Source organism: Geotrypetes seraphini, chromosome 11 (genome assembly GCF_902459505.1).
Source record: "Geotrypetes seraphini chromosome 11, aGeoSer1.1, whole genome shotgun sequence".
NCBI lineage: Eukaryota > Metazoa > Chordata > Amphibia > Gymnophiona > Dermophiidae > Geotrypetes > Geotrypetes seraphini.
In genome coordinates, this window is record NC_047094.1 from 8415995 (window position 1) to 8434449 (window position 18455).

The 18455-nt window shown below is 46.4% G+C and overlaps 1 protein-coding gene across 2 annotated transcripts in view; it reads left to right on the forward strand.

Annotated features, from left to right (window-relative positions):
- The window catches only part of TOP3A (DNA topoisomerase III alpha), a 48751-nt gene extending 33285 nt beyond the window's left edge, over nucleotides 1–15466 (forward strand). For both annotated transcript variants that reach the window (XM_033963322.1, XM_033963320.1), the window contains 3 exons: nucleotides 702–824; nucleotides 10853–11565; nucleotides 13887–15466. In XM_033963322.1, coding sequence (XP_033819213.1) covers nucleotides 702–824; nucleotides 10853–11565; nucleotides 13887–14059 — 1009 coding nt within the window. In that variant the 3' untranslated portion in view covers nucleotides 14060–15466. The remainder of the gene's footprint in view (nucleotides 1–701; nucleotides 825–10852; nucleotides 11566–13886) is intronic.
- Nucleotides 15467–18455: the final 2989 nt, after the last annotated feature.

Sequence of the window (18455 nt, forward strand, 5' to 3'; positions counted from 1 at the left end):
CGTGAAAGGGAGCGAGTTGGTGGATATCTGTGTGAAAGACAGTGGGTCAGCAGATGTGTCTTTGAAGGTGCAGAAGTACATGAGTGTGTCTGAGAAGAAACTGGGCTGTGTTTGATCTGTAAATCATAGCTTATTTTGGTATTATCTGAATGGTAGGATACATTGAAGAAAGGAAAAAGGTAAATATGAGCCTCATGGAGCTTTGGTGAACGCAGCTGCTGAAAAGCTTCAGGGACCTGCAGGATCCCCCCTTACTATGGCTGTTTGCCACAATTCCCTCAGAGTTCACTGGGAAATCTTATCAATTTCTAGTGTCAGATTGGTGCATTAGGGTTAGGGTGGAATGATGCCTAATATTAGAGTTGCTCAGACACCCACAGAGCTGAAACTATACACATTTACAGAGGGAGTATGAACAAGTCCAAGTTCTTTTTATATCCCGTCCTCCCCAGAGAGCTCAGAACGGACTACACAGAAGACTAAGGCAATGTTAGAAGGAATGTTCTCAACCAGAAGGAAGCTTGCTTATCATAGTAGGCAAGGAGGTTCTCATTCTTCCACAGTAAGGCCCTATAAGTTTGAGGACTAAGGGTTGTGGAAATGGTGGTGGATTCAGTGTAACTAAGCTTGGGCCTGGACAGCCTGTGTGAATGGTGAATTTTCCATGGCGTGTTAGTTTCTCAACCTCTCTGTCCCCTCAGATACTATCTCTCCTGCCTGGGTTATCCGAACTGTAAGACAGCTGTGTGGTTCCCCAGCTTCGTGTTGGAAGTCAGTCGGGATGAGAGCGTGTGTTCTGTTTGTCAGCCACATCCAGTGCACAGGTGAGCAGAAGACAGACTTTGGTGTGATTATTGGTGGGGTACAAAAAATGTACTTTGTTTCTCGGATCTTGTGCACTCTTGCAACCTTCTCTAGTTCTGGAGATCATATAGTCGAACAGTACTTGGTTAGCCGAATGTATATATACAAGTATGAATTAATTTAGGAATACATTGGACATCGTTCAAGATTTTGGTTTAACCAACGGTTTTGAGACGATGAGATACCTCATCGTATAATCCTTTACATTGAAAGAGTTTTTTTTAAAAAGGCATGGTCTTAGAGACATTTGGAGCATTGAGATTAAGCATCAGATTACTGCATCTCAATGGCCACGTCTTGGATCTTGGAGGTTAAGGTGTACAGTTTCAGCATCTATGAGACAAACATGGTTTTTTCTTTTGCATAGAGCTTTTTGGACCCCTGTTCGTTTACAAAAACTTGATAGCTCTAAGTCTAATAGATGCTGGCACTGTCATCTTGAGCCGGGGACATTAGATCATCTTTTATTTTATTGTCCATTCATATTATTATTTTGGAAATCAATTTGGCCTCAAATAAATAGGATGTTGGATAACCCGGTAGCCTTGACATATGATACGATTCTATTTGGCACAACAATGAGAGCACAGAGTCAAATTTCTTCAAATAACAACAAACTTTTATTTATATTAACTGGAGTCGCAGTTCAACAAATAACACACAATTGGAAAAACTATGACAGGTTAAATTATAACTTTTGGTGGAATTCAGTATGCAATATATATATAAAATGGAGTGTACATTTGCAACACAAAGAGGATTTATAGATAAGTTTAAGAAGATTTGGGGACCATTAACAGACTTTTGCAATGAATGATTCAATTTTCCCATAATAAGATATTGGATAAGAGGGGGTGTGGGTGGGTTTATTTTATTCATATCATAATATAAACAATTCATCATTATATCTTGTCATATTGTATGCAATTTTCAAAGGAAGGGGAGGGGGTGGGTTTATAATTAGAGTAATAGTTGGTATACTTATTAAGTATGATATTATAATACAGTATTATATAATAATATGTTGTATTTACAATGATCTATGAAGGATTATCAAGTGTGTACTCAATGAAATTGTATAAATTTATGTGATACACTTGTTATATGAAAAATGAATAAAAAACTAAAAAACAAATAAAAAAGGCTTTGTAAGGGTCTTGATAGAATCGCCAAAGTAGGACCAGACAAACATCTCCATGATGGAAACGAAAATCCAAGCACAAAAGTCGTGTGGAAGAAAAGCCACTAACCAGGAATATGTCATCAAATGGAATCTTTATTGGGTCTGAACTCAACACAGCACCTAAGTGCCTTTTTCAAGAGTCTACAAATTGAGCATATTAGTAAAACATAGAAATACAAGTAAATATACACCATAAAAATTATGTGTAAGTATATCTTTTAGAACATATAACCCCCTCTTCTACTAAACTGCTGCTGAATGGCCCGTGCTACTCCCGACTCATTGAGTTCCTATGAGCATCGGGAGCAGCGCGGGCCATTCAATGCAGCTCCGCTAGCGCGATTTAGTAGAAGAGGCCCATAATATCACAAATATAATTAAACCGTGACAAAAAAAATGTTATAAAGTACAAGAAATATAATTAAACCATTAAAATATCAAACATATACTTAGAAACATAGAAAATGACGGCAGAAAAGGGCCACGGCCCATCAAGTCTGCCCACTCTAATGACCCACCCCCCTAACTTCTTCCACTAAGACAGGGGTATCCAATGTCGGTCCTCGAGGGCCGCAATCCAGTCGGGTTTTCAGGATTTCCCCAATGAATATGCATGAGATCTATTAGCATACAATGAAAGCAGTGCATGCAAGTAGACCTCATGTATATTCATTGGGGAAATCCTGAAAATCTGAATGGACTGCGGCCCTCGAGGACCGACATTGGACACCCCTGCATTAAGAGATCCCATATGCCTATCCCATTTTTTCTTAAAATCTGGCACGCTGCTGGCCTTGATTACCTGCAGTGGAAGATCATTCCAATGATCAACCACCCTTTCGGTGAAGAAATACTTCCTGGTGTCACCATGAAATTTCCTGCCCCTGATTTTCAGCGGATGCCCTCTTGTGGCCATGGGTCCTTTAAGAAAAAAGATATCATCTTCCACATCATTTTTATATATTTATGGTCCAGACCCAATAAAGATTCTATTGATGACATATTCCTGGTTGGTGATTTCTCTTCCTCACAACGTTTGTGCTTGGATTTTCGTAAGGGTCTCTGCAGAAATCCATGCATGATGAAAATAATAAGTACGTTGAACTAACTTTTCTGAGCACTTGGCTACTTAGGACACTGCATAACAGTCGATTTCTAAAACACATCCTGTGTATTGAAGACAGTGAGGAGCCTGGAAGAGTGCCTTGACTAGTGAGGAGGCAAAGTGTAAATGATAAGCATTTGTTTAGCAGAAGAGCAGAGCACTATTCTTTAGCACTCTCCAGACCAGTAGAGGTTAACTTTACGATTGGGTATATATCTAATCATGACCAGCAGGTGGAGACTGAAAACAAAACTTTGGGACAGTATATCCTAGCCCCTCCTCTCTATTTCCCTCAGTCTTCTTTCAGTCTCCAGCAGGTGTTGAGTGATCTGTACCCATCTCCCTTGGTAGGGCTGTTGGAATTTGTTTAGAGGTTTATTGTCCCTGTTTTTAGCCGGACGGAGCTTGGACGGACTCTGTTTGGGGGTTCGTCCGACCTCGGGGGTGTCAAACCCGGCGGGTCACGAGCGGGGTCCCTCCCCCCACTTCCTCCACCTCCCCATATTTTTTTAGAGGAGCCTCAGCAGTAAGCCTTGCCCCCTAAATCAAGCAAGGCATATTGCTTCGAGAGCCTGTGGAGTCTGTTCTGTAAAAAAAAAAAAAAAAAAAAAAAATCCTGAGGTAGTGCTGGTCTGGAGGGTTGTATCCCTTTAAGAAAACTGTATTTTACTGTATTTTTTCAACTAACCGGCACTTTTTTACAGCTAGGTCGCGTATGGAGCAATGAGCACTTCTAAAGGGAAAAAGTGCTCATTGTGCTCCAGACGCGAGGCACTCGCGGCCGGCCTGTGCAAGCGGTGTTCAGGCCGGTGCGGTGGAGGAGCTCCGTCGGCAGCGGCTGCAGGCGCCCAGAGCTCCCCGCCGATGGTGCCTCGCGAGTCGGCAGGGAACGGTGGAGAAGCCCGGTCTTCTCCGTCCGCCCACGGAGGGATTCCCCGAGCCGCCGACGGTCGGGTTTTAGAGGATTCCCTCTCAGCTGATATTTTGACAGCTGATGCCGGCTTGCCTGTTTTAGCGGCTGAGACTATTCAGGTCTCTCAGCCGCTTCAGGCTGTGGAGGGAGCTGTTTTGGCGGGAAAGACGCCATCTTCTCTGTCTGGCCCCTCCATTTTGTCTTCCACCTCAGGTGACCTTCCCCCTGTTTTGTCTAAGCAGGGGCAGGTTTCTGCTGGGTCCCCTGCTGTGGCAGGGAGTCCCTTGGGACCCTCGGGGGGTTTTTCCCCTGATTTTTTCTTTTCATTATGCAAAGCCTATTTTCAGGCGGCTGGGGGTCCCGGTTGCGCCCAGGGGGTCTCGGGGGGTGGGGTTTCCTCCGCGCTCCCTGCGGCTTTGCCTCTCTCGTCTGACGTGACGTCCCCTCCGCCGCCTCTCTTGTCCAAGCGTCCGCGGGTGTCGTGGGACGAGGATTTGTGGTCGGAGGAACGTGTCGGTATGGAGGAGGACCTGGACCCTTCTGAGGAATTCCAGGACCCTCTGGAGGGGACGGAAGCTGGCGGCGGGTTGTCGGGTTTCCCGTTCTCCAGTGACGAGGCGTCCGTGGTGCGCCTTTTTCAGAGAGATGAGCTGCCTGACCTTATTCAACAGGTTTCTTCGGCTTTGCGTTTTGAGGACGCGCCGCCGGAGACTCCGCGTGTGGGGGACCCTCTGTTACGAGGGATCCGTTCCGTTTCCCGCTCTTTTCCTATGCATCAGGATATTCGGGATATTATTCTTGAGCAGTGGAAAACGCCGGAGACGCCGTTTCGGCTGGCGCGCAGCATGGCTCGCCTGTATCCCATTCCTGAAGGGGATCGGGCTACGTTAGCTTCGCCAGTCGTGGATGCGGTGGTCTCGGCTATTTCCAAGCGGCATACCGTGCCTGTTGAGGGCGGTTCTGCCTTGCGGGACTCTGAGGAGCGCAAATTGGAGAACATCCTTAAGCAAAATTTTCAAGTCTCTGCTTTTGGGGTCCAGGCGGCTATTTGTGGGGGACTGGTCGCTCGCGCCGTGTTTCGGTGGGCGGAGCGGGTCTTGGATCGAGAGTCTGACGACTGGTCTCTGGTGGATCAGGAGGTAGCAAAGATTGAGATGGCTGCCTCATTCCTCTCGGATGCTCTGTATGACTTGGTGCGGATCTCGGCTAAGTCCATGGCTTTTGGCGTGGCCGCAAGGCGTGTGTTGTGGCTGCGCGCTTGGGCGGCGGATGCTGCGTCCAAAGCTAAGCTTACTAAATTTCCCTTTCGGGGGTCGTTTTTATTTGGAGAGGACTTGGATAAGTTGATTCAGACTCTGTCGGACTCGAAAGTTCCCCGTTTGCCGGAGGACCGTGCCCGCCCGGCGTCTCGGGGGGGTGCGGCCCGGGGGCGTTTGCGGGAATTTCGCAAGTATCGCCCTGGGCGTGGGGCTGCTTCTTTCCAGTCTCCGGGGTTTTCCCGGGGTCGGTTCTTCCAGCGCATGCAGCCCTTTCGGGGGGCCCGTCGGGGGGCAGGGAACCCCTCCGCCGGTTCCCCCGCTTCCCGTCCTGCACAATGACGCCTTGCCGGCGCCCCCCTTGGTTCCGGTGGGGGCCCGGCTGCGCGACTTTTTTCCCAAATGGGCCGAGATCACGTCCGATCAGTGGGTCCTGGAGGTGGTGCGGGACGGTTATGCCCTGGAGTTCGCCCGCTCTCTGCCGGATTTTTTCCTCGCTTCTCCGTGTCAGACTCCGGGGAAGAAGCAGGCTTTTCGCCAGACCCTTCAGCGCTTGCTAGATCTCAGGGCAGTAGTTCCGGTGCCCCCCCCGGAGTGGGGCACGGGCAGGTACTCCATTTACTTTGTGGTGCCCAAGAAGGAGGGGACTTTTCGGCCCATCCTCGATTTGAAAGGGGTCAACAGGGCTCTCAAGGTTCCCTCTTTCCGTATGGAAACGCTGCGGTCGGTCATTCTGGCGGTTCAGCCGGGGGAGTTTCTCACTTCTCTCGATCTGACGGAGGCCTACTTGCATGTTCCTATTCGGACCTCTCATCAGCGTTTCCTGCGCTTTGCGATCTTGGGTCGGCACTATCAGTTCTGTGCGCTTCCCTTTGGGCTGGCCACGGCTCCCCGGACGTTCACCAAGGTGATGGTGGTCGTCGCGGCAGCCTTGCGGTCGGAGGGCATTCTGGTACACCCCTACCTGGACGACTGGTTAATTCGGGCCAAGTCGTTGCAGGAAAGCTACCGGGTTACGGCTCGGGTGGTGGAGTTTCTCCGGTCGCTGGGCTGGGTGGTCAACCTTTCCAAGAGTCGGTTTGTTCCGGCTCAGCGTCTGGAGTACCTCGGGGTGCTGTTCGACACCTCCTTGGGGAAGGTCTTCCTCCCAGAGGCCCGGGTGAGCAAATTGCAGTCTCAGATTCGCCTGCTTTTGGCGTCCCGGTGTCCTCGGGCGCGAGATTTCCTCCAGGTCCTGGGGTCGATGGCGGCGTCCCTGGACGTGGTGAGGTGGGCGCGGGCCCACATGCGTCCTCTTCAGTATGCTCTGCTCCGGAGGTGGTCTCCCCAGAGGCACGGGATGGATGTTCCGGTTCCCCTGCGAGGCTTGGCGCGCTGCAGTCTGCGTTGGTGGCTCCGGACCCCTCACCTAGTTCAGGGGGTGGGTCTGGATCTTCCGCAGTGGACGGTGCTCCTTACGGATGCGAGTCTCCTGGGTTGGGGGGCCCAGTGTCTGGGTCACTCTGCTCAGGGAACCTGGTCCACGGAGGAGGCCTCCTGGTCGATCAACGTGTTGGAGACCAGGGCGGTCCGGCTGGCGCTGTTGGCTTTCCACTCCCTTTTGTTGGGCAAGTCGGTCAGAGTCCTGTCGGACAATGCCACGGCAGTGGCTTATGTCAATCGTCAGGGGGGCACCAAGAGCACTCTGGTGGCGCAGGAGGCGGCTCGGCTCATGGTTTGGGCGGAGTCGCATCTTCTGGACCTCTCGGCCTCTCACATTGCCGGGGTAGAAAACGTTCAGGCGGACTTCCTCAGTCGTCACTTCTTGGATCCGGGAGAGTGGTGTCTCGGCGCCGAGGCGTTTCAGTTGCTAGTGCGTGCTTGGGGGCAGCCCCTGATGGATCTGATGGCTACAAGTGGCAACGCCAAAGTACCCCGCTTCTTCAGTCGTCGCAGGGACGGTCTGGCCGAGGGTCTGGATGCTCTGGTCCAACCGTGGCCAACGGAGGGGCTGTTGTATGTGTTCCCTCCTTGGCCATTAGTGGGCAGAGTACTGCTTCGCATTGTTCGCCATCCGGGGCTGGTGGTCTTGGTGGCTCCGGATTGGCCTCGTCGTCCGTGGTATGCGGATCTGGTGAGGCATCTGGTGGCGGATCCTCTTCCTCTGCCTCTCGAGTGCGATCTTCTGACGCAGGGTCCCATTCCCATGTTCGACCCGTCTCCCTTTTGTCTTACGGCTTGGCTCTTGAAAGGGGCCGCCTGAGTAAGAAGGGATATTCCGACAAGGTGATCTCTACACTTTTGGGGTCCCGGAGGCTTTCTACCTCTCGGGCTTATGTACGGGTTTGGCGTCTGTTTGAGGAATGGTGCCGAGCGCGGGGAGTGGTCTCCTTTCGCGCTTCTCTGCCTAACATTCTGGAGTTTTTGCAGGATGGCCTGGATAGGGGCCTGGCCTGGTCTTCTCTTCGGGTTCATCTGGCGGCCCTGTCGGCTTTTCGGGGGCTGGTGACAGGTCAGCGTTTGTCAGCCATTCCTGATGTGATTCGCTTTCTTAGGGCGGCCAAGTTGCTCAGGCCTCCCATAAGGCCCTCGATTCCCTCTTGGGATCTCAATCTGGTTCTCTCTGTTCTAGTGCGCCCTCCTTTCGAGCCGTTGGATGGCTGTTCGTTGAAGGACCTTACGCTGAAGTCGGTCTTTTTGGTGGCCATTACTTCCGCTAGACGGGTGTCGGAGCTACAGGCTTTCTCTTGTAGGGCTCCCTTCCTGGAGTTTTCAAAGGAGCGGGTTGTTTTGCGGCCTGTTCCTTCCTTTCTGCCGAAGGTAGTTTCTCCTTTTCATGTCAATCAATCGGTGGTCCTCCCGGTCTTGGGTAGTCGGGAGGGTTCTTCTGAGCAACGACAGCTGCGCAAGTTGGATGTCGGTCGGGTCCTCCATGCTTATGTGCAGCGGACCCGGGATTTTCGGAGCTCCGATCATCTCTTTGTGCTTCTGGCGGGTCCTCGTCGGGGGGCTGGCGCTTCTAAGGCTACTATTGCGCGCTGGATCAAGGAGACGATCGCTTCCGCTTATCTTCTGAGTCAGAAGCCGGTTCCGGAGTTTCTCAAGGCTCATTCCACTAGGGGTCAGGCGGCTTCTTGGGCTGAGTCGTCGCTCGTGCCTCCGGTGGATATTTGTAAGGCTGCGGTTTGGTCCTCCTTGCATTCATTTGTTCGGCATTATCGGGTAGATGTTCAGGCGCGTCGGGACGCGGTGTTCGGTGAGCGTGTTCTGGTATCGGCCCTTCGGGGGTCCCGCCCGTGAGAGGGACTGCTTTGGTACGTCCCAATCGTAAAGTTAACCTCTACTGGTCTGGAGAGTGCTAAAGAAGGAGAAATTAGGTTCTTACCTGCTAATTTACTTTCTTTTAGCTTCTCCAGACCAGTAGAGGTCCCCACCCTGTCTGTTGTTGTTGTTGTTGGGGCTGTTGCGCGGGCAGTTTTTGGTTTTTGCTGCGGGTTCTAGTATTTTTCTAGGGCCGGGGAGAATTGAAGAACAGCGGCTGTGGCTCGGCTGGCTTAGCTGGCGAGCTGTGGGGACCTTCTTCCTTCGGGAATTTCTCCTCTGCATTTTCCAACAGCATTTTTTGGGTATGTTATTGGTTACTCCTTTCGGAGTATTGTTTTTTCTCTCTGTTGTTTCCAGTTCTTGGTTCTGCTTGGCTATTCGGCAGACTGAGGGAAATAGAGAGGAGGGGCTAGGATATACTGTCCCAAAGTTTTGTTTTCAGTCTCCACCTGCTGGTCATGATTAGATATATACCCAATCGTAAAGTTAACCTCTACTGGTCTGGAGAAGCTAAAAGAAAGTAAATTAGCAGGTAAGAACCTAATTTCTCCTTACTGCTGTTTGCTCAGTTCTTTTTTTTTTTTTTTATATATATAATTCTTTATTCATTTTTGACTCCTGCAACAAGTGTACAAAATTCAATCATATAATTTGTACAAATCACTTGACATTTTTAACAATTATTATCCATTACATATAAAAAAAACCCTCCCCTCTCCCCACTCAACCAAATCATCAATAATAAATTCATTAAATCACATAACATACCTCTCCATCCCTACACTAATTATATTTCTATGTAGTAACAAGGTGTCCAAAATGTCTAATCATTAGAATATGCAATCAATGGCCCCCAAATCTTTTTGAATCTATTATAATTTCCTTGCTGTATAGCAAGCATTCTCTCCATTTTATAAATATGACAAACTGAATTCCACCAAAAGGTATAATTAAGTTTAGTATAATCCTTCCAATTTCCAGTAAAATGTTGAATGGCAACCCCCGTCAGTATTAATAAAAGTTCTTAATTTTTGCAGAAAGAAAGGTTTAATTTAACTAGAAATGTCTAGGAAGGATATTTTATTCAAATATCCACACTTGGACAAAGACTGCACTTTTTACCTGCAGGCTTTGCAACAGCTCTTAAAGTAAAATGATTCACCTAGTTTTATTTTGAAACTTGTTGTGGGTACAAAGCAATAGGCATAGACTTTTTTTTTTTTTAATTTCTTTATTCTTTTTCAAACTTACATCAAGTGCACAAAAAGAACAACATGAAATACTATCGTATAACACTTGAACATCATACATTATATTCTTAATATGTAAATTAATTAAAAACCCTCCCCCCTCCCATCTTTCTATACAATCATTAAAACTATCATATTCCTTCAAAATTTCAATTTTGCTACATCTTATCTTCCAATCTCCCCACCCCCCTATGTATATTATCAAAGAAAAATGATGCCTATTCACTACAAAAATCAACCATCGGTCTCCATATTTTTAAAAAATTTTTATAACTTCCTTTCTGTATTGCAATTGCTCTTTCCATCTTGTAAATATGACACAGGGAATTCCACCAAAACGTATAATTGAGATTACTATAATTTTTCCAGTTAGTAATATGTTGCATGGCAACACCCGTCATTATCATCAAAAGCTTATTGTTATGTGCTGATAATTGACTTTTTTTCCTCATAGACATACCGAACAGAACAGTATCATATGATATTTCCACATGATTTTCCAATAAGCAATTTATTTGAGACCAAATTGAATTCCAAAAATTCCTAATGCAGGGGCAATAAAAAATTAGGTGTAGGCATAGACTTGAAAATGCCACCTATTGTACTTGTCCTCACCTGACCTCTCCTTGAAAGCACATCCTCTGAGTGTGGATAAAGTGCACACAAGGGACTCAATTCTGTAGATGGCACCCTATATGTAGAATTAGGGGGACCGTGGAAGGATGCTCAGACTTTGAGCCGCATAGTAAATGATAGCTCATAAAGACTTAAGTGGACCATCCAGGCTTTCCAATGAGACAGCCACCCAGTGCAGGAATAGGTACAGTCATTCACCATTGTCCTTGCCAAATAGAAGTTGGAGATGGTGGACTGGCTGTCAATTCATCAGCAGGGGGTTGGAAACAGCTCTGGGATGGAAGTCCCGTATTGCCTTGTTCATATATGCTGGGTTTTGATTTCTCTTACTGATTCCTCCAGGCTGAAGCTGAAGTTTAAACAAGGTAGCATACCTCTCACCATGCCTCTGGAGTTTGTCGGCTGCATTGGAGGATGTGATGAAATGCTGAGAGAGATCCTGGACTTGAAATACTTGCATGAACCAATCAGAGGGCACTTACAGGTCAACCAGTCCAGCAACCGGATGACCAGTAATGAAAACAACCAGAACAGACCGTTGGCTGTGAGAAAGGACGGGCCTAACCGATCCATGACCATCATTCAGACTCCCAAGCCTGTACATCCCGTTTTGGAAAATGATGACAACAATATTGTATGTAACTGTGGACAGGATGCAGTGCTGCTCACTGTCCGTAAAGAAGGACCCAACCAGGGCCGTCAGTTTTACAAGTGTAACGGAGGCAGCTGCAGTTTCTTTCTGTGGGCAGATCAGCAGCCAGACAGCAGAGACTCTACAGCGTGCAGTAGTTTTTCAACAGGGTCTCCTTTCCCAGCCAGTGGGCCCCATGCATCGTTCGGAGGTGGTGGCCCGAGCACTGGCAGGGAGCCCAGGCATGTGAGAAGTAATGGTGATTGTGTGGGGAGCGGTGTCATGTGCATGTGCAACCAGCCTGCTGTCACCCGAACTGTTCAGAAAGATGGTGCAAACAAGGGCCGGCAGTTCCACACGTGCTCCAAGCCCAGAGAGCAACAATGTGGCTTCTTTCAGTGGGCTGATGAGAATGTACCACCAGGTAAGGCAGAGCTTATGCTTTAACCTGCTTGTGTAGGTTGTAATACCTTATTTGGGGCCAAGTATGAAGTTTTATAAAGCCATGAATCTGTGGACTTGTCTGGAAGGAAAGAGTCTTTGTCTTTATTATAGGAATTTGTCAACATAAGAATAGCCTAGACCAAAGGTCTATCAAGCCCAGTAGCCTGTTCTCATGGTGCCAATTCAGGCCACTAGTACCTGGCCAAAACCCAAGGACTAGCAACATTCAGGAACCCCAAAGAGTGTCAAGATTCCATGCAGAATCTCAAAGATAGAAAGACTCTGGAAGCCCCAGAGTAGCAACATACCATGCTACCGATCCAGGGCAAACAGTGTCTTCCCCCATGTCTTTCTCAATAACAGACTATGAACTTTTCCAACAGGAAATTGTCCAAACCCTTCTTAAAACCAGCTACACCACTCTTACCACAACCTCTGGCAATGTGTTCCAGAGTTTAACTATTCTCTGAGTGAAAATTTTTTTTCCTCCTATTGGTTTTAAAAGTATTTCCCTGCAGTTTCATCAAGTGTCCCCTAGTCTTTGTAATTTTTGACGGAGTGAAAAATCGATCCACTTGTTCTACTCCACTCAGGATTTTGTAGACTTCAATCCTATCTCCCCTTAGCTGTCTCTTTTCCAAGCTAAAGAGCCCTAACCTTTTTAGTCTTTCCTCATACGAGAGAAGTTTTCATCCCCTTTACCATTTTGGTTGCTCTTTTATGAACCTTTTCCAGCGCTCCCTAACCTTTTGTCTCTTTACCCATCCTTTTTCATTTATTTTGGAATTGTATTTACTTCAAATTTTTTTAACCCCCCCCCTCAACTGCATCTTTATGTTCTAATTATTTCTAGTGTCCTGTTTGTTTGAGTTTTATTTTTTTGGAGTTTTTTTTAAATTCTTTGTAAATCGCATTGGATTTGGATATTGCGATCATATCAAATATTTTAAATAAACTTGAAACTTAAACTTGAGATAAGGAGACCAGAACTGAATGCAATACTCCAAATGAGGTTGCACCATGGAGCGATACAGGGGCATTATGACATTCTTAGTCTTGTTAACCATCCCTTTTTTAATAATTCCCAGCATCCTGATTGCGTTTTTGGCCGCCGCCACACGTTGGGTGGAGGGTTTCATCATATTGTCTACAATAATACCCAGATCTTTTCTTGAGCGCTAACCCCCAAGGTGGACCCTAGCATCTGGTAACTGTGATTCAGGTTATTCTTCCCAATATGCATTTGTCCACATTAAATTTCATCTGCCACTTGGACGCCCAGTCTCCAATTTCCTAAGGTCTGCCTGCAATTTTTCACAATCCGCATGCGTTTTAACAAATTTAATCACCTCACTCGTTGTTCCAGTTTCCAGATCATTTTTATAAATAAATTAAATAACATTGATCCAAGTACAGATCCCTGTAGCACTCTCTGCGGCAAGTTAGAGCAGAACTTACATAGAAACATGATGGCATTTAAAGGCCAAATGGCCCATCCGCAGCATCCACTATCTCCTTCTCTCCCTATTGGCTAAGGCTCTAAACCTGAGCTGTTCTGTGAGGGAGTTTTTTGCCAGTGAAAGTATCAAAAGCAGTTTTGATTTGTACCTTTTGGTTCTATACTGCTACATTAATCTGAGGCTTTTTCTCCCACTTTTTGGGTGCATGCTGGGTTTGAAAAGGGGGGTACCTCGGTGCCACAATCACACAACATTTTGAATCATTATTATACGTCCTCGTATAATTTGTTAACACATTGGGTATAGAAACATAGAATTTAGTAACCATCCAATCACCAGGTTATAATATAAATTACATATTCATTTCAATTGTGCAAAAAGTGCTCAGTACCCATTCGCCCGTATTGAAGCCGCATGAAGAACATAAGGGACCATCACTGCACTTTTTAGTCCCTCAATGTCCACCAACCATAAATGTATCACTAATCTGTTTTGAACAATGACACTTCTTTGTCAAACTGATTTATACTAGATTGGAAAGACACTTATCCCATAAATGATGTTTTCTTTTGTTCAAGCCCTGCATTTTATGCTCTACTTCGTCTCTGCAGGAATCCTTCACCATGTGAATTGTAAACCAGTGTTGCTTTATATTCTTTTCTCTTTATTCTCCTCAACTCAGTCCTGAGTTTTGCCAAGCGTGAGACGCTGTAAAGCTGAAAGGCAGCCCGAGGTACTGAGCCTTTACCTCAGTCAAGAAACTTACTCTTACTGTTTTTAAAGTGGCACTAATCGGACTGATTAAAGAGTGCTGCAAATGATTCTGATTTTCTTCCTACAGGCCTGCCTGGAACATTCTTTTCCTCATGTGGTCAGCAGCGTGGATCAGGAGCAAAAACCAAAAGATCAAACTCCAGCTCTTCTGACAAAGGTCCCACTGCCAAGAAGCAACGGACATGCGGGATCTGTCATCAGCCAGGTCACACCAGGGTGACATGCCCCCAGAATCGATGAGCAAAGTTAGAGGTGTTGTCTGCAAGAAGGGTTTGAGATGATGGGGGGAGCAGAAGCTGAAGCTGCTCTGTGCCTTGAACATGGTACACTGGCCTTTCTGGCAAGTAGGTGTGTCCTGTGATCTTATCATTGTGGTCCTCCTGCTACTGGTTAAATAATTTGAGAAAGAGTCTGACACTGTGTGCTGGCACACAAATCATTTACTGCTCTTCTCCTCCTGCCCGGTGCCTATATGTTGACTCTTGAGACATATAGAATGATGAACCAAGTAGGATGCACCAGCAGTAGACCTGTGATGTTTTATTATCATTCTGATCTGGGTTTTTTCCTGCCCAAATTACCCTAGTTCTACTGGCATTACAATCCAGAAGAAAAAATAATGGATTCTGCCTGATTTTTAGCTGCTCCTCTGTTTTATATGCTTATAATAGCATGAACATTGAAAATGATCAATAGATTTTAAGTAAATTGTTATACAGCCCTATGTTCTGGAGTGTGTATTTAACCCATTGGATAGAGGACATTCAGCATGCTTTAGCCAGGAAGGGAAACTTCTGACTCTGAAGGATCATTTCGAAGGTCTGATTGCAGGTAGGGATCCAGCTTGTCACGGAGAAGAAATGTTCTGTTTAAAATGGGTAGGTAGGGTACCTTATCAGTCTAACCCTCATAGTCACAATTTGGAGAAAAAGAGGAAATTGGATTTAGAATCTTCTTGAGTGTTGGAGCTTGGGGCTGTCCCCTGGTATATGTTCACTACAGGATGCAGACAAACTCAGAACTGTCCCCAAACCATCCCGAACAAGGGCCAGGTACATCTGTTTAGATGGCTCCAGGTACAAGAGGGCACAGTACTGCCCTTTTGCCCAATGCAAGTAACAAATTCTCAGTAGCTGACGCTGTCCCTGATTGCAGGGTGCTAAGAGGTGTTCTGGGCTTTGGCCCTTGGGTCAGGATTGCTGCTGAAGTAAATGAAACCTTTCAGAGCAAAAGCAGGCCATGCCCACTTTTTGCATTTCTAAGCAGAATTGAATCTGCTTTTAGAAAAATCACAAGAACAGGCAGCGCCTGAATTGGCTGCAATCTGTCATCAATCTACTACACCCACCTTGTATCTCAGCTCTGCAAAACTTAGAAACATGGATCTGGCCCATTCTTGTTCCAAAGACTATGAAGAAAGTAGTGAATATAAAAGTCACCCACTTGTTGGCCATAGAGGCTATGAATCTGTGCTTAGATGAATGTAGCTGTAAATGAAAAGTTCAGGTTTTGGCCCAACTAGAACTTAAAGGAATAGGAGAAAACTGAGTCAAAGCAACATTTCTACAGTGGTGAATAATGTAGACATTGCGCATTTGCGTAGAACATTTTTAGAATTCCAATAAAATGAATACTTCGTACAGTGTATATAATACTTCTCTGTACTTAGGCTTCTCAAGAGTTTCAAGAACCCAACTGCTGGATTTTAAGAGACGTTTTATATATATATATATGAGAAAGTAGGACAGTGGCTGCAGGGATAAAATCCATCTATTTAGTTATTCCCATGTTCCAGTTCACGAAAACTCATCAGCTAGATAAAATATTTATTTTTGTAACTTAGGGTTAATCTGCCGCCTGTATCTGATTGTTGTACATGTCCCTAGGAGCAAGCGTTCTGCTTTTAATTTTGTTTCAGGGGAATGCACAGACACTGTTGGGTTATGTTTGCTTACATAAGTTGAGTAACAAAACTGGAACTCGGGTGCCTGCTTTTATTTTCATGTTTTTAGTTCAATGAAAGCCCTCTAGGGAAAAATCTGGATTTTTATAGCATGAAGAAGATATAGTGAGCCATGCCTTTTCCGATATTTCTTTTTTTATATATCTTAAGATTTGTGCAGTATGGAGGCACCATTTATATATCTCACACAGTGATGTAATAAGGGGGAGCGGATCGCCATGGGCGCCATCTTGGGTGTGCTGACACCTCTCCGCCCCCCCATGCCTTCTCTTCCTGGTCGTGGAGCAAGGAAGTGATGTCGGAGGGAAAGCCAGTGTCATTGCTAGAGCAGTTGCTCGTGCTGGAAAAGATTTAAAGGGGTGGGGAGGGAGGGTGCGATTGTGGGGGGGGGGGGGAACCATTGCCCTTGATGCTAAGCCACTGATCTCAGGAACATAACAGCAAGAGAAAGTGAAGGTGCTAACCCATTACAGGGGTTCTCCATGAAACTGCCCTTGCTAGCTTGCTTATTTTTATGGGGGGAGGGGGGGTTGGCTGATAGTATCAGTTGTACTCTTCCTGCCTTGTTTAGGTGTTTGTTTCAAGTTAGTCAACCGCAAGCATGTCTTCAAAAATGAGACATGTAGATAAAACAATTGGGTGTCATTGTAGAATGCCATGTGTATCACGTGATGAGAAACATTGTGCTAAAACAGGGGTCTCAAAGTCCCTCCTTGAGGGCCGCAATAGAGTTGGGTTTTCAGGATTTCCCCAATGAATATGCATGAGATCTATGTGGATGCACTGCTTTCAATGCATATTCATTGGGGAAATCCTGAAAACCCGACTGGATTGCAGCCCCTCAAGGGCTGACAGATTTTATTAATTTATGCTTTGACAAGGGTGTACTGTATATTCACAAACAATATCAGCCAGTGGTGAAGTAAGGGGGAGACCACCCTGGGAGGGGGGGTGCTCTCCCTTCCCCGCCCCCACCATATCTCTTTAAAATCTTTGCCAGTGCGAGCAACTACTCTTAGCCTGGCTCCCTCTGAAATCACTTCCGGGTTCTGAGGCCAGTAAGTGATATCAGATAGTGAGCAGCAGCAGCCTGGAGAAGCTGTTTACGCTGTCGAAGATTTAAAGAGGTATGGGGTGGGAAGGGAGGGTGCCACCACCCCGGTCACATCTATCCTCGCTATGCCACTGATATCAGGGAGCAGGCAGCAACCTTCAAAAACACCATCTGCAGACCCCCTCTTACCCACCCAATTTTCATCATAGGCTGTTAACAGTCTTACTCACTGTGACATGTGCTGTAGCCTTCCTTAGCTCCAAAAGTAGCTAGATCTGGCAAAAGAAATCACTGCCTCAAACAGAATGTCCTTCCTGGGCTGAATCTTTGGGCTGCCAGTCCCACAGACTACGGATGTGCAAAGAAGGTGTTAGGCGAAATGTAGCCAGCACCCTACGAGACCCTGCTGAGCCCCCTATGGACACCTAATAGCCTGCATTCAAACCCCTGCAAGCAGTAGGTGAGCAATGATAGCAGGAGACAGTCCCAAGCTCCAAAAAGCCTTCTTCAGGCTGGCTAATAGGTACTACAAGGGACTGGCAAACCTCAGTCTGTTTCTCCTCCATGCATGTAGAGCTGGACCCTTGACTAGGGGAGCTTTTTAGCACTGAAAGATGAAGAAAATACATGAAAAAAAACAACCAGAAATAAAGAAATAAGCAGATCAGAAACACTCCGACATAGACTAAGTTATCCTGCAGGGATAATCGAATGTTTTACTAGACTTCCTGGACACAATTTATACGTTGTGAGTTAGACGATGTAAAAACAAGTATAAGTGTCCAAAAAGTATCCAAAGTGCAGAGACAGTAAAGACCCCCTCACAAAGCGCGGAATAAAAACATACATACCTATCTCCAGAACAGCAGCATCTAGTATAGGAAAGCCTAGTAGGGCTGCCCACAGGTCTCTTAAATAGCCTGGGGGGTGGGTTAGTGAACCAAAGAGGGACCCAGGCCTATAAGCCACAGTAAACACTACATGTGGGTGAACCAAAACCCTACTGCACTGCCATATAGATGGTACCTGCAGTCATAAGGGCTACTGGGGTTGTAGACAGGTGGCACCCTTTTTGTGAAGTTCACAGCAGTGCCCCACTACTCTATTGCCATGTCTGGGTGGCCAGTTCATCAGAATGCTGGCCCCTCCCATGTCCAAAAGGTCTTGTTCTGGGCATTTGTGACTTGGATGAAATTTTGGTCGAGAATGTGGTATAAAGATAGACGATTCTCCCCACCCAAAAAAAAAATTTTAGATGTATTTTTGAGAATTGACATTTTCCTGCTGCTGACATAGCACCATACGTCCGAATCGGATGTAGATGTATCTTTTGATTATGCCCCAAGCATGTAGGTTCATGCATTGTGTGTTCTGAGGCCTGGGTTGAGAAACTCTAAAGCAAGGGTGTCCAATGTCGGTCCTCGAGGGCCGCAGTCCAGTCGGGTTTTCAGGATTTCCCCAATGAATATGCATTGAAAGCAGTGCATACAAAGAGATCTCATGCATATTCATTGGGGAAATCCTGAAAACCCGACTGGACTGCGGCCCTCGAGGACTGACATTGGACACCCCTGCTCTAAAGGAAATGAGCAAACTACAGGGGCAGCTCTAGAAGAGTG